Below are 15,492 nucleotides of genomic sequence, written 5' to 3' on the forward strand. Positions count from 1 at the left end.
TCGTCTTCTTTCAAAAACATATAAGCATGAAAGTCTCTGACTTATAAGCTCCCAGACTCACTGGAAGGGCAGGGGATTTAAGAAATACATCAAATCTTTGGAAATGAAACTGGTCTTTGTCAGAACAAAATTAAACACTAATAATAATACAGCTAAGTTTATTTTCTCTCAATTTTGGAACAGCACATTTTTTGACATTTCAGAATTTCCAAAGGAATGGGAATTCTGTCTTAGACTAACCGTATTTAATACATGAAAAACCCTGATTGATTTCAAGAAATTTCAAGCATCCTGATTTCAAGAAATGAAGTTGAATTGAGAGGGACTATTCAAAGAAGCAAGTATTTGTCAGCATAAGCAGATGTTATACACCCAGCTCTCTATGAAATTGGTCACACATTGTAAGATGCAGATGAATATATGAATTTTCATTACAGATGAGGTATGCTATGCATGCAAGTAACTTCAGGCAAGTGTCTTTTTAAACTGATGAAACAAGGTCAGACACTGAAAGATATTTAGGCAGAACAAACTGCAGATAGAGTGGTCACAAGACTTTCAGAAGTTATCTAAGATTTAATTCATTTGGATTTATGTCATAGAAGCTTCTAAAAAATTTATTAAGTGCTTATCTGCATCTTTAGTGGGTAATTTTATTTTATTTTTTTTTTAAACTGCCTCCTTAACAATAAAGAATCAACTGCAAGCAACCAGAAATCTGAGAAACATATACAAAGAACTTCTAAAAAGTGAGAACAAAAACATTCCCTTCATGGAAAACTAGTGAGCAGCTGTGAATGTAATTAAGAATATTTATAAAAAGGGGATTTGCTTCACACCTTGTCTGTCTCCAACTCTTTATTTAATACTATGTAGCTGTCATCCTTTAAAGGGCTGCAGGACATTTATTTTTATCTTAATGTTTATTTTTCTATGAAGTCTCTATCCTATACTGAAAACATAGCAGTTACACTTGAAAAAAAGTTCAGCTATTTATTATTTGTTTTGACACAGCAGAGGGAAACTTGAAGCATAATTGTTGAGATTCTCAGGCGTAACATCCTTCCCTAAAGGTTTTCCTCCAGAACAGCTAAACAGCTAATTCCCACATATATTCAGGTAGTTAAATTGCCTTCAGTCAACCTTCTTTTCTCACAGAGGAAAATACAAATTTTGTAATGTATCTAGAAGTTTAATGAATTCAGGGACTGAAACTGTAGTGTTGATCCCCTTGGGTACTTCTCATTATGTGTAGTCAAAAAGAATGATTTTGTTTATCTCTGTTGATCCAAGTTATCACACTGGATGGAAGTGAGGAGAGAGGATGCTTCCCTGGTAACAGTATTCCAAACGTCTAGATTGGACAATTTAAATTAAAACACCTATCTGCTAACTCCTCGATTAGCAATTTATCTCCAGAAGCATTGGTATGTAGATACTATAAACTCACTTACCGTGTTCTGATCATTAATTCCTCTATTGGGATTAAGGTGTTTATGAGACCTGAGAATAATACTGGGATGAGTTCTATACAGATTAAGCAATATTGCAGCAGACCTTTGAGCGAAAGCAAAAATTTCACTCTTCAAAACAATCTGGGTGAGGCAATGCCATGGTATTCTTTCAAAGTCTTTCTTATCTCATCAACTATCAATATGCCTGTGAAAGGCTAACGGTTAAGACTTTTAAGTTTGTTGTTAAGATTTTGGGAGAGCTTTTGCATAGACTTTCTGTATTACATCAGGCAACTCAGTCTCTCTTAGGGTTTTGGATCCGCAGTCTGTAGCTGGAAATTATAGTAATCTAACTCCTTGTATAGCATTGTGAAGGTCATCTATTGCAGACTGTGCAGTGTTCAGAAACCATGGTCACAGCATACATAAATGCCTAGGACGCAACAACCATAAGGCAATGTGTATGAATTGTGTCACAAAATAAAGCTTCTAAAAAGTCAGTGCTGCTGCACAAGAAAGGACTCACAGTGGTGGTACATTTCATAACTAAAGTTCAGTGAGTAGAAAAAGAACAAAGAAAAGAAAAGTCAAAGTTGACTTGTTTCATTGAAGGTTAACTGTTTGTTTGTTTTTTACTTGTGACTCTTAGAAGCTCCTAATAGTACTTCAGAGCAAAAAAGTGACACAACAATGCAAGTTCAATATGACCACTCAACACATACAGATGAAGAACATGCGTTTTTTTTTTTTTTTTATTGTGCTCCATAAAGCTTCACAGGTCAATTTTTCAGATATGGGTTTTATGCACCTCTTTAAATACAAACCAGCATAAGCAGTATCAAGGGAGGGGAGCAAAGGGTTCTTCAGGATCATCTAATCATCAACCAGCATGTAGGAGAACAGTGCAACCAGAATTATCTTGGGAAGGGCTCACTTCTGCTGTCAAGTTTTTCCTGGTTAAAGGAGCCCTGAATCCACTGTCTTCATTTCCCTCTACATAATGGAAAAGCTGCAGGCTTAGAAAGGGCTGTGTGATTATTTGTGGTGTTGTTTCATGGTTTTTTGTCTGTTTCGCCCTACGTAGTAATTGGTTAACCTAAAACAAAAAATGTTGTTTCCACTAAGTACCTACTGGGAGACGTAGAAAGAGATTGTGTCCATGCATCTATATCATTATGTAGCCTGTATCATTATAAGCCACAGGTTTATTTAGTGTTAGAAAAAAAAAAAAGAAGTGGCAATGAGTTTCAGTCCCTGATCTAATAAACGCTTATATGCAACAGTCTGTAGCTGTGTCAACGTGAGAGATTTTAATCAAATCACATTCCTGGCTAAAAAATACTCTTGAAATCTGATTAATGTGGTTTTAAATCCTCTTAAGTAGAGGACACAAATCTCCCAAATCCCAGCTGAATACCTTAAACATCAGCCTGAAGGGTGAATGGTCTTCCCTGATGGTTTTGCAAAGACTGCATAAGTTTTTCCCATTTGAAAATACTCATTATTGGCTTGAGATTGGCTTTAGGGAAAAAAACAAAAAAAAACAAAAAAACAAAAAACAAAAAACAAACAAACAAACAAAAAAAACTAGATAAAGTTTCTATTTATTCCTAAAGTAAGGTGCAGTTCCTTTAGAAGGAACTTATTTTGCTTCCTTTAGAAGGACTACTGGCCCTTATTCAACCGACGTAAATGTGTGTGCACATATGCATGTTTATTACACATTCTCCTCTATGCTTTAGCATCGCAATTCTTTTCCCACAAGATTTTAAAATTATTTTTTAATTACAGACTTAGCAGTAGATTTCAGTAACTGACAAACAAAGAATTGAGGTCCTTACCCCTAAAGCTTGTACATTTTGACATTTGCATAAGTGATTTAATTTTCAAAAGTATTGATCCTCCACAGCTCTAATTGCCTTCAGCACCTTAAAAAATAGCATTTGTGACACATTAAAAACCTGTGGGCAAAAACATTGATTTTACCTCACATTAAACTTCCAGACAATCAGAAAATACTAGTAACTGTATGGCAAATAATTTATGAGATCTTGAGGCTTCGCAACTGAAAATTTTATCTGAGTAATAACAATGAACATAAAAACCTACATTTTCAGAATTAGTAACCCTAATAGTTGTGGAGATTTTGTGTGTGAAGTAGGAGGTTTGTACAAATACAATCTACTGGCAGGAAGACGCTAGATTAATGGGAGTTAAAATCCCATGATTAGTTTAAACAATTGTTATGTATCAATTAAATAAATCTCATTAACAAGATAGGAGGGTAATGGAAAATGAAGATTTTCCATCTTCTGAATGGAATCATGATATTTACAGTGGGCTGCTGTACTATGAAGTAGTGACCTATAAATTAAATTAAGTCATTCGAAGACAGTGCACTACCATAGAATAACAGTTCATAATAAGAAGTACTGAAAAAAATTCATAATCCCCTTAAATAAAACAACAGTCAAACTTTTAAGGCAAACCACTGTGTTATGTCTGAGAAATAGTTGGTAGCATCATTTACCTGTGTCACCGCTTCTTGCCTTCTGGTGGTGAAACCAGATGACAGCATTCAAGAATCATTTAAGATCTAACAGACTTGAGCAGAGCCTTTTATATAATGTTTTAGGTTCAGACTTGCAAACGCTAATCCATTACTCTTCACAGGATTTGGAAAGTGGGAATTACCTACATAATATATGTCCTTTTGCTGCATTCAGGTGGCATCCCTTGTTTCATTTCAAATCAAACAAATTAAGTATACATGACTGAGGTGGAACTGTCCCATTCTTCACAATTTCTGTTAAGTTCTAAGTCCTCTCAGTTAAAAGTAAGGCTTTTGGCTATCAGTTTCTAAACTCACTGAATCAGCACATGGTCCTCGAGGATCTAAACACCAACCTTATTTTGAGCCCTGTTAACTTGTTTTGTCACTTTACTTACTATGCCTGCCCTGAAGCACTTGGCACTTACTAACAATGTATTATAACTTACTCTTTACCCATGCTTTTTAAATGGCATTAGTAAAATGGCTGGAAAAGCCAAAGTTCTAAAAACACTGTCTGCAAATAATTTATTTCTATCCAGTCAAAACTGACTCGCTATCCAAGTGATTTTTAAAAAAGAATTCAAAGTCTTAATAAAAGCTAATATAACTCATCTTTTCTGATTTGTTTCCTCTATTCTGTTTTCCATGCTTCAAATGTACAACATTGGTCATATATATAAATAATGTAACATACCAAAATCCACGAGCTTGACTCCTCCTTCAGTGGTCAAAAGGATATTATTTCCTTTAATATCACGGTGGATAGTTTTGTTTTCATGCAAATGCTGAAGTCCCTGGAATGTGAGATGTAAACATGATATTTTTACTAACAGCTCTGACCTCTATATTACATTTGCAGAAACTAAAAGTAGCAGATAATTATGAGAAAAAAAAATACATAATCCAAATATATATGTATAATATATATAATATATATAATCCAAAACCACAGAGATGTCATTCTTACAGGAAAAACTCTTGGCATACCATGAGTAATAGATATTTTTAATTGCTTAACTTTCTGTCAAATAGAAATTTTAAGATAATAGCAGAAAAAAAGAACTATGAATATATGCTATTTATTACATCTTTAGAGTATAAACTTAAAGAAAACTGCTAAAGCCTATCAGCAATTCCAATGCAGGAAGTCAAATTCTGATTAAAAGACAATGAGAAAGAAAGACACTTGATCAGCTGTTTTTTTTTTTTTTTTTTCTTGTGGAGGCATTTGAATTCACTAGGACCAATGATCATTTTGCTATTAAAAAAATATCTTGGAGCCAGACATAAATTGAACAGCATTCTGGGTATATTTCTGCAATTTCTCAAAATAAAAGCAATTTTCATGCAGAACTATAGTTATTTAGAAAATAAATCAGTCAGAAATCAATTTCCATTCCCTTAAAAATGAAACAAACTGATGAATTTACCTTAACTTACCTTGCCTGAATTACATAGAATCATAGAATAGCTTGGACTGGAAGAGATCTTAAAGATCACCCAGTCCCAACCCTCCTGTCATGGGCAGGGACACCTCTCACCAAACCAGGTTGCCTAAAGCCCCAGCCAGGCCCTGAACACCTCCAGGGATGGGGCTTCCACAGCTTCTCTGGGCAGCCTGGGCCAGAGCCTTACCACTCTTTGAGTGAAGAATCTTCTTGTAACTTCCAACCTAAATCTACTTTTTTTTTTTTTTTTTTTTTTAATTAAGTTTAAAACCATTATTTCTTGTCCTATCACTACACTCTGGGACAAAGAGTCCTTTCACAGGTTTCCTGTAGACCTCCTTGAGTACTGGAAGGCTGCCATAAGGTATTCCTGGAATCTTCTCCAGGCTGAATGGTCCCAGCTCCCTCAGCCTGTCTTCATAGGAGAGGCACTTCAGCTCTCTGATCATCTTTGTGGCCAGATTTAATTCTCGCAGGCCTTTAGCTTTGTTAACCCTAGCTGCTCGGATGGTTTCTCTGTATCCCTCCCAGGTGATCTGTTCACCCATGCAGGCCTCCTGGTGTTTTTGCCAAACTTCTTTGTTGGAATGCATTGTTCCTGAGCTTGAATGGGGGGTGATCATTGAATATTAAACAGCATTATTGGGCCCCTCTTCCCTCCAGGGCTTTGTCACATTGTACTCTACCAAGCAGATCCCTTAAGAGGCCAAAGTCTGCTCTCTCAAAATCCAGGGTAGCGAGCTTGCTGTGCTCCCTCCTCACTGCTCTCAGGATCCCAAACTGCACCATTTCATGGTCACTGCTGAGGAGGTCACCTCTCCTCACTGTCTCTTCTCTCACTTGGAAAAGGAAGTTACCATCAATGCATTCCAGGAACCTCCTGGATTGCCTATGTCCTGCTGTGCTGTCCCCACAACAGATATTAGGGTTGAAATCCCCCATGAATACCAGGGATTGTGAATGTGATCCTGCTTCTATCTGTCAATAGATGGCATTACACTTTACCTTGATTTCACTAAACACTGCTATAAAGGCTGTGTTAATGGGGACATGACCTTCATTCAAAGAAAAAAAACATTTACTGAATATTGACTGCCTTTTCACTGAGAGCTTATCTTACCATCAGAGCTTCACGTAAAATGTAAGCAATTATAAGTTCATTCATCCTTTCACCTCTCTTCAGAAACCCTTTCACAAGATCAGTCACAGATCCACCATTGCACAGCTGCAAAATAAAATTGGAATATAAAAAGGAATTAAGAAATGTTGGAGCAGCCACCTGGTTTTATTTTACAGTAGTTTTTATATTTGTGCTTGAATGAACTCCTTATTAAACTGGCAAACCACAAATTTGTTCTTGCATCTACCATTAATGCAAACAACAAAAACAGCAACTTATGCCAACTCCTTTAACCACTTTCTGCATTTAATTCTGCTTGCCCAAATGCAAATACAGGAGTCTATTTTTTTGTTTTCCTATATAAGCAATTGCCTTTCACTGAAATGGAAGTAGCTTATAAAGCAATAAATTTGCTGTGAAAGCATGTTCTGTGGGGCACGCTAATTGCTTCTTATATTCATCATGTGCAACTCACCAGCAATGCGGATTATTACAGCATCAATTCTCAGGTACAAAAGCTACATACAATGTAAAATGGATTTCAGGCATCAGAAGGCAGGTGGCAGAGAAACTCCCCCAACAGGAAAATTTTCCAAGGGAAAAGTTACCTTCTTTGCCAAGCAGTATGTAATTTGTTGTGCAGAAGGACATTATACACAAGAGATGGGCTTCATGGATGGCGATGAAAGCACAGTGGAAAGAGACGTCACGTTTATCACCAAAACCAGGTGGGTCATGGATGTAGGATAAATTATAGCCCTTGTGGAATCAGCCCTCTCAGCTCCTCGTTCAGATGCAGACAGCCACAACCTACACTTTCTCCTGCCTCAGTTGCAGACAGACTCCAGCAAGACCTGTCCCTTTGCTTCTGTATACACAAGAAGCACAGGTTTGACCTTGTGCTCTAAAGATTACCAGCAATTTAGCTTAGAACTGCAACATTTCATATGTTTATTCTTTTACCACTTAACATTTTCAGGAGGAAGAAGAAACAATTTAAGTCTGTAGCAGTTCTGTACCTGCAAAGATGAAATCAGTACTTGAAGTCTTAAACTATCCCTAATGATACCTACTCTGCAGCGCCTAAAAAAACTCATTGATTAGAGAGCCACTGCCTCTTTAAAGGAGTAGCTGCTTCTAATAAAACAATGAAATAATCTTTAAGTTTTACACTGTAACATCTAGTAGCTTTTTATACCAAAATAAATACCCACATAAGACATTTTATCAAAGTAGCACAAAATTGCAAATCCTTCTGACTGCAAATAGGGTAGCTTATTCATGATGGCATAATTTATCAATAAAATCTTTCAACGGTAGAACTCCAGACATTGGACACTTTTATATTTGATTTTTTTTTTTTTTAATCTGTTCTTATATACCTCTACTTTTTTTTTTTTTCTTTACTGTGCAGCAACTACAGAAAAGACATGCACCTTACAGTAAAAACACTTTACATCCCTTTGTACCCAAACAAAACAACAATTTTCTGACTACTGTAGGAACCCTGGGTTGCACTGAACTTGCACTGCGTGAATGCCTACACAAATATCATTCAATAAATAAGTGCTGTGGTAAGATATTTCCCCCTGTCAGGTCAGTGAAGGCTCTGGTCTGATAAATGCTGAGATGTACGGCAGCAGTCTTGGTACTTGCTTAGTCTCACCCTCTAACTTCAGTGGGACAATATGTATGCTTAGAGAAGGGAAAAACTCATGTGCGTAAATGATGAGATTAAGTGCTTTGTGGGATCAGGGTCAGATTCCGAAGCAGGATTGAATTTACTGTCTTTAGGCATACTGGTCTGCCTTCTCCATTGCCTTTTTCTACTTACATTTTCTACAATGCCATTCACCTTCCAGAATCTCAGCTGTTTTAGCTTTGCCACATCACCGACATATTTAATCATACCCAATGGATGATGACAAGTCCAGTTCAATTAATGCACTCGCATTGCAGGGCACTGTCTGAGAACTGGCAAAACAGCTGTGAAATAAATCGCATAAATATAATCTGTAAAATACTTTTCTTATCTAATCTAACATTAAAATTTTGCTTTTTATAGATGGGTCTTCTATTTTGGTTACAGATCTGGATATCTGTTAGGCTTTCTGTGCGAGGCAAAGAGGACTAGCACAGAAGTGATATATTCTTTCTGTAGATGGGAGAAGGAACAATACTCCAGAAATCACCTTCTTCAATATGTAGGTAGTAAAGCCAACACTGAATTTAATCGCCTGGGAAAACAGTGTTTATTTTCGCTTTAACATGTTGCTTTAACTAATTTTTCTACCAATCTTGTAAAATATAAGCACCTGTTATAACTATCTGTATTATTAGATAGAAATTACATAGAATACCAGGTGAAGTAAGGTACTGAAAACAGTAATTTCACATCAAACCAAAACTGAAAGTAGGTATGTAAAAGCTCAGCTGAGCAGGTCTTGAGCAGAATAACAAAAGTCACCCATATCACCGGGGGCGATCACATCTACAGTGAATCCCAAGCAGAGCAGCAGTTAGGTAGAGGTCAGCTGAGGATCTCATAGATAGAGGCTCTTGCATGCACAGGGCAATTTTTCTTTTGCTCCTTCTGTCTCTAAAAGATGTACTTCTACTTATAGCAGATGATTCGTATTTTTTCTGACCACTGCCACAGGAGGATGAGGCGAAATAAAGCTAGGTAATAGAATGGAAGCAGCTAACTGAAGGAAAAGGGATTATGAGAATACAAACCACAATTAGAAAAGCAGATTATGGCAGACACTGTATCTGTGTGCTCTGAGATGCGTGGGGCGGGGAGGGGAGGAACGATGACGACAAAGATGACACAGGTTAGCATTAACCTTGTTCTATTTTTCTGCAGGCCACACAAATCCTTGTGGGTAAACCATTGCCTCTGGTCTCATTTCTTATTCCTACTATTTATTTTTGCAGTTGAAGCTGCCACATGTCCCTATAACTGAAGTTCAAACAGTGACTCTTTTTCCTAAGACCATAAAATTACATATGTTTTCAATACAAGCTTATCATAAAAATAGCAAAAGTGTCTCTCATTATAAGCCAGTTACTGCTCTTCCCCCTCAAAACTACAGGCTACAGAAAACTACAATACTACTGCCTGATGCACTTCTGGACCATGCCTGTAGAAGCTCCTATTTTGTTGTTGCTATGTTTTGATTTTTTTTTTCTTTACCAAAACTGACTGCTGCAAATGGGAATCTGAGTAGGCAAGGAGATAAAGTATCCTTGGGAATGTTGACTAAAATCTGGACAGAGCCATAAAAACTTAAATAAATATTTTAAAATCACATTTTCTTAAATCATGCAGTCCTTCAATGAGATTATTGGATTAATATTACTTAGTAGTACTGCCAGACTGGAAGTTTCCTGAGGTGCTGATAAATATTGCAGCTTGCATTTATGATCTCTGCAGCTTCTTAGTAGTACATTGTCGACAGTAAAACCTGTGCAACCTCCTACCAAAGTTACTGTGTATGAGTGTAGCTAACTGCAATGCTTGTACAACAACAAATCATGAAGGCAACAAAAATACATTAAAACAAAACAAAACAAAAAACAAAACAAAAACAAACAAACAAACAAAAACTTTCTTCTTTCCAGTGATCTAGAGAATAGAGGTGTTGGTAGCTATTATTTTGTTGCAAGCCACCCATTGTGCCAACTTGAAGGGGTAAATGGAAGTCTTTGGACTACGTAAAAGAAGGTGCAGAAGACAGAGACAGATGATTCCCAGAGGCACTCAGCAAAAGGATGAGAGGAAACAGCTACCAGCTGCAAGATGGTAGATTCCTACTGGACACCATGAAAGCATTTTCCCACTGAGAGTCCTTAAGATCTGGAAGACATCACTCAGCAAGAATGCAATATCTACATCCTTGAAGATACCAAAACCAGAGATGGAAAAGACCTGGTACAAAACTGTAACTTTGAAGTTAATCATCTTTGAGCAGAGGGATGGACCCAATAACCTCTGAAGGTGCTTGTCAAGCTGTGTTTTTATATGGTTAATAATATTTGGATTTAAAAATACTAAGTCCCTAGTCTGGACATTCAGACAGACAGGAGAAAAGGACTGAGGAATTCTTGCATACTCAGAACTTGATAGAAGACTTGATCCATCTGAAAATGTGCTTATGACTTCTAGAGCGGTGACAAAGAGCTCCTCCCTTATGATTTTCTGGCACTCAAAAGGCAAAGACTCATACCAGGATGACACACAGTCCTCCACCCACCCATCTGCCACAACCTTGTGCTGCTATAATTGAGCTATTAGAATGCAAAGCTCTCTCCTGCAATAGATTGATAAAATAGCACGATTCTAACATGAAATGTCAGTTAAAATTGTCACCACATCACAGTCGTGCAGTTGTTCTTTTCTCTGAGTAGGTCTTACTCACTCTTCACCTGACCCAGCTGATACTTTTCTCTGTGCTCAGCTCTTCTGGTTTCTGAAGCTCACTGAATAACAATTCAAGCATCAGCTTCACTTTTAAGAGAACTATCAGTTGCACTTTTGTTAGGACTATTACAGCCTTTAATCATCCAGCTGCTCCTAATTTATGCATCTGTGCTGAGCTGTCAGGTGAAATTTGCTTGCATCCTGCAGTTGTCAAGGCACTTTCATCTTATTTCAGCAGCTTGGATTCGAACAGCTATAGTAACAACTACTACAGTTACTACTTGCCCCATCCTTACAGGCTGCATGGACAGAATTGGTTGGGTAACACCTCACACATGCACAACTTGAGGCATACACAAGTAATAGTTATGAAAAAGTAGCTTTGTCCCATCTTGCTTTATGTCTTCACACACAAGAATCCTAGAAGCATCTCAGGCACTAGTTTTTTTTTTTCTCTCCTATTCTTTGATAGATCAATACATTTCAGCTGTTTCCCTGAGCAGGCAGTATGACAGTGCTGCCAGCCCCTGAGCTGGCTGTACCTTCCTTTTGGTCCTGGCTTTCTTAAGAAAAAAAAAGATCTGATCTGCTGCTGCTTTTTGGTCACAAAACTACAGAAACATGTATAAACAGGAATGAAAAGTAATTTAACCCACTGTATTTTCATTGTGTAGAGATCTAGTACCTTCAAGTGGTTCTTGACAGACACCTGGACTAACCTACTCCTAAAAATCTCCCAGTGAGGAAGATTCCCATTTAAGCAGCTGGTGGGTTTCACTTGCCCTGTAGTCAGGGCATATTTCCTACTATCCAACCCAAATATTCCTTGCTGACAATAAAACTGCTTTACTTTTACCCTTCCCTATAGCTTTTAAAAATAAATGGTTGTTTTTCTCTATTTAACATCTTCTCTGACTATAGAAGATGTTATATATGCTATATAATAGCATGACATGCTATTTTCCTCTTTTGTGGGCTGAAAAAAAGTTAGTTGCTATAACCTTTTGACATAATATACTTTTTCTAAACACAGACTGTGTACAATTTGCCACTGATGTTTGTGAAATATTTTGCACAAGACTGAATATGGTATTCCTTTGGGAGTCTCAGCTGGGAAAAACTGGAGAGAAAACAAAAGAGAGAGAAACATCTGCACTTTGCAGATCCCATTTCTGCAATCCCATGGCCTAGTCAGACATATCCCACTTCTTCCTCCTATAGGGAGCAGTACTTTACATGTGTCTACTGCATTTATACCGTGATTCCAAGAAGTTCCTCAGTGTGTCACAACAGGGAATACGAAGCTATTCTCCAACATGTCTGTAATTCAGCTAGGTGTCCATTTTGGACTTTTTATGCAGAATTTGTTTCCTCACCTAGGTTATTAATGAACAGAAACAGGCCAAAAGCTGATGCCCACTTGTGGTTTTCCCTGCCTGAAAGTGAATTACTTACCACTGTTCTTTGAGTAAAGTTTTACAAAAATTAGATTTTTTTATTGTGGAAGTTGCAGAAACTTCACATAAATGTTTTCCTCACAAGGATGTCACATGGAAACACAACAAATCCTTACAAAAGGCATGATACCATCTATTGCTTTCCCCTTACAACACCAGTTATCCTGTTTCTTTCAGTACCTGCCCAACTATCCCACTTTCCTTCATTTTTTATGCTATTTCGCTAAGCACAGCTACCTACCAGTTTTCCAAGCTAGGTGAAGCAATCTTTTCGAAGGCCAATTACTCCTACTCCACTGCTCCACCAACCTTCCTTTCCTCAGGAAAATGAACGCAATTATCTTGGGATCTCTTACACTCAAATATCCTTCCATCTTCAACTTTTCAAAACAGAACTTGTCAATTAGAGCAGAACCAACCTCATATGGCCATTTCCAGAGTCATTTCCTTCGCCTTCTGTCTCCAAGAACTCGATGGACTCCATTTCTCACCACACTGGCTGTCACAGTCAGTTGTGACCAGATTAATTCCTGTTCTTTGCCTGAACTGTGACATGTCTCTACAGCTGTCTACAGCCAAAGAACACTTTCCACTGGCATCTCATACCAATCACAGATACCATGGGTCCTTGACTTGGAGAACCACATCAGTTTCTTCAATGGGCCAAGTGGTTCAACATGCAGCTCTTGACTGTACAGCATATTTTTAATTCCACATCAAACAGAGGAAAGATGTGCACTGTGACTCCTATGTTTTTCCTAACAATAGTACAAGACAACCTACAATCAAAAGAAACTATACCAATGCTCTGGGCTTTTAGGTAAAGCTGATTGCTTTCAATTTAGCGTGAATGAGACATGTCTCTGAAAGACATCTTTCCTGAGTTGTTATTTAGCTTCAGTGATCACAGTCCATGTACTATTTGTAGTTTTGCTCTTTTACATCATCTAGCACCTTCAGGGCTGTTAGTCACTGCCTCGCGGCTGTTTGTTTGTTGCTTTTGATCTCTCCGCTTTCAGTTTGGCTTTTAACTTCTCATTTTCCTTGTCAAGTTCATGCAGTGACAACACAAGCACCCAGAGGAAAAGTTTGCCTGTTCCTTCTCAAGAAATGATGTCCTTCAGTCTCTTTCTCAGTCAGAACACAGAAGTCTCCACCTCACTCTGTGGCCAAAATAGAAAAGATCACATCTATGCTGATATTGTTTTTCCCTACATTCAAAAGCTTGCAGCTTTTAAAATGCAGCATTTTATGATAATACTTTTTGAGCTGCGGAAACACCAAAAGGGAAGCTTCTTATTTTAGTGATGGTTTCCAAAGCTTGTTTGTACTTTTGGACTGTATAAAGTCATCCAAAGATAGCTCTAGGGCCTTAGTGTATACAAGAAACTTATTTCCCACTACATTTCCGTTCAAGGATCATTTTGCAAAATCAGACCTAACTACTACAAAACCAAAAGACACTGGTCAGTAAAGAGTCCAGGACTTTCTGAACAAGCACAAGAGACAGTTTACCAAGATGGAACATTTTGATACAAAAACCTTAGTGCAAATCATCAGTTTATTTTCATTTATTATTTTACATAAGGAGCAATGGTAAAAATAACTTTCAGAATGCAAAAACACTCATTTAGGTAGGGAGAAAAATAAGAGCCTAAGTTAGAGATCAGTAACATCAAAAGAAACATTTCTACTGTCTGCTGCAAACTTAGAGCTAAGGCTCCGGAAAACACAAGAAGCCTAGCAGTAAGCTGGGCTGAGTAACAGCAAGCACTTCACAGCTTCTATTGCCTGCTCAGAAGCACGTTGCCCTTGTTCAGTCCTTACCAATTACGAAATGTTTCAAAGCATCTTCCTCTTTTGTAGCCTCATTTCTATATGAATCAAGGTTCAGACAGTAGTTCCAAGCACTATCATGTCCACACTACACATAATTCATTTTATGTCTGTGTTCTTAGATGAAGACAATAATTTAGTATAATTCACTGTAATTTAAATGACTGCAATCAAAATCATCCCTATTGAGTCTGAAAGCATGGCTGGGAAAGCACGGATCGAAACAATGGGCCTTGTCTCCAGGCTCTTTTTACAAAAGGAGTAAAGCTGAAACAGACTTATCCTAAAGGCAATTCCTCTCCACTCAGCAGAGTGCAGGACAGGTCAATTTAACCACTCTCTGGAGTTCCCTGCCTCTGTCTGGTGACTGCAAAAGCAGCTATGGTGACTCAGTAACTGTGACGGGATCCTAAACCTGCAAGAATATTGAGAGGTACATACCAAAACATACAGAAAATTTTGTAAGAACCAAAAGGACTCTGAAATCAGAAGTGTTTTGTTTTGTTTTAAATAAGCTACTAGAATACTTAACTCAGAGAGATTAGCTCAAACAGTTGAAATCAAAGTGCTCTGTAAATCGACCTCCCCCTCCTCACAGTGTGCATGCAAGACAGGTCTTTGCTTTCAGGGTCTGACTCCAGCTAAGCCAACATCTTTCTGAGCTGCAACAAACTGACTTTCTGGACACCAGGAAAATTTTCTTTTTGGCAGTGCTGACACCTGTCTGCTTCCTGCACGTTGCAGCTTCTGGTTCATTGCTGTAGTGCTCTTCTCCCAAATTCTGCAGCCTCCAACCTCTCTGCCTGACAAAGAACAAGGAGGAAGAATCTCCCTCCCTGCAGACAAGTCCACTTGCTCCAGACACACCTTTTATAAAGGAACCCAACATACATGTATAAACTGAGAACAAAGACAGCAAAAATATTCCATTTGAATTTAAGCATTTAACCTTCAGGTGTCTAAATCAAAAAGAGAAAAACCCCACCCCAAGAATTCTTTTGATTGATGCTATCCCCAGCTAAAGCTAAAGAAAGCTTGCTGATGTGGGATTTAACCTATAGCTGCACAAATTCATTTCTGATTAAAAATAACCTCATATCTTTAATAAAGTTGTAATAAAAAATATAGAAGGCAAAGTAATGTTAAATATTAGAATAGAGAGCATAGTATTCACATGCTACTTAACTACATAGTGGAATA

General features: G+C 37.6%; 1 protein-coding gene across 1 annotated transcript in view; it reads right to left on the reverse strand.

Moving 5' to 3' along the window:
• Positions 1–15,492, reverse strand: part of LOC311206504 (myosin-IIIa-like) — a gene marked incomplete at both ends in the record, with an annotated part of 40,341 nt that overhangs the window by 10,319 nt on the left and 14,530 nt on the right. Inside the window, 2 exons of the mRNA XM_084281868.1 lie at positions 4,703–4,802; positions 6,577–6,681. Of these exons, the coding sequence (XP_084137994.1) occupies positions 4,703–4,802; positions 6,577–6,681 (205 nt within the window). The remainder of the gene's footprint in view (positions 1–4,702; positions 4,803–6,576; positions 6,682–15,492) is intronic.

The sequence above is a fragment of the Netta rufina genome (assembly GCF_964035555.1).
Source record: "Netta rufina genome assembly, chromosome: 2".
Taxonomy (NCBI): Eukaryota; Metazoa; Chordata; class Aves; order Anseriformes; family Anatidae; genus Netta; species Netta rufina.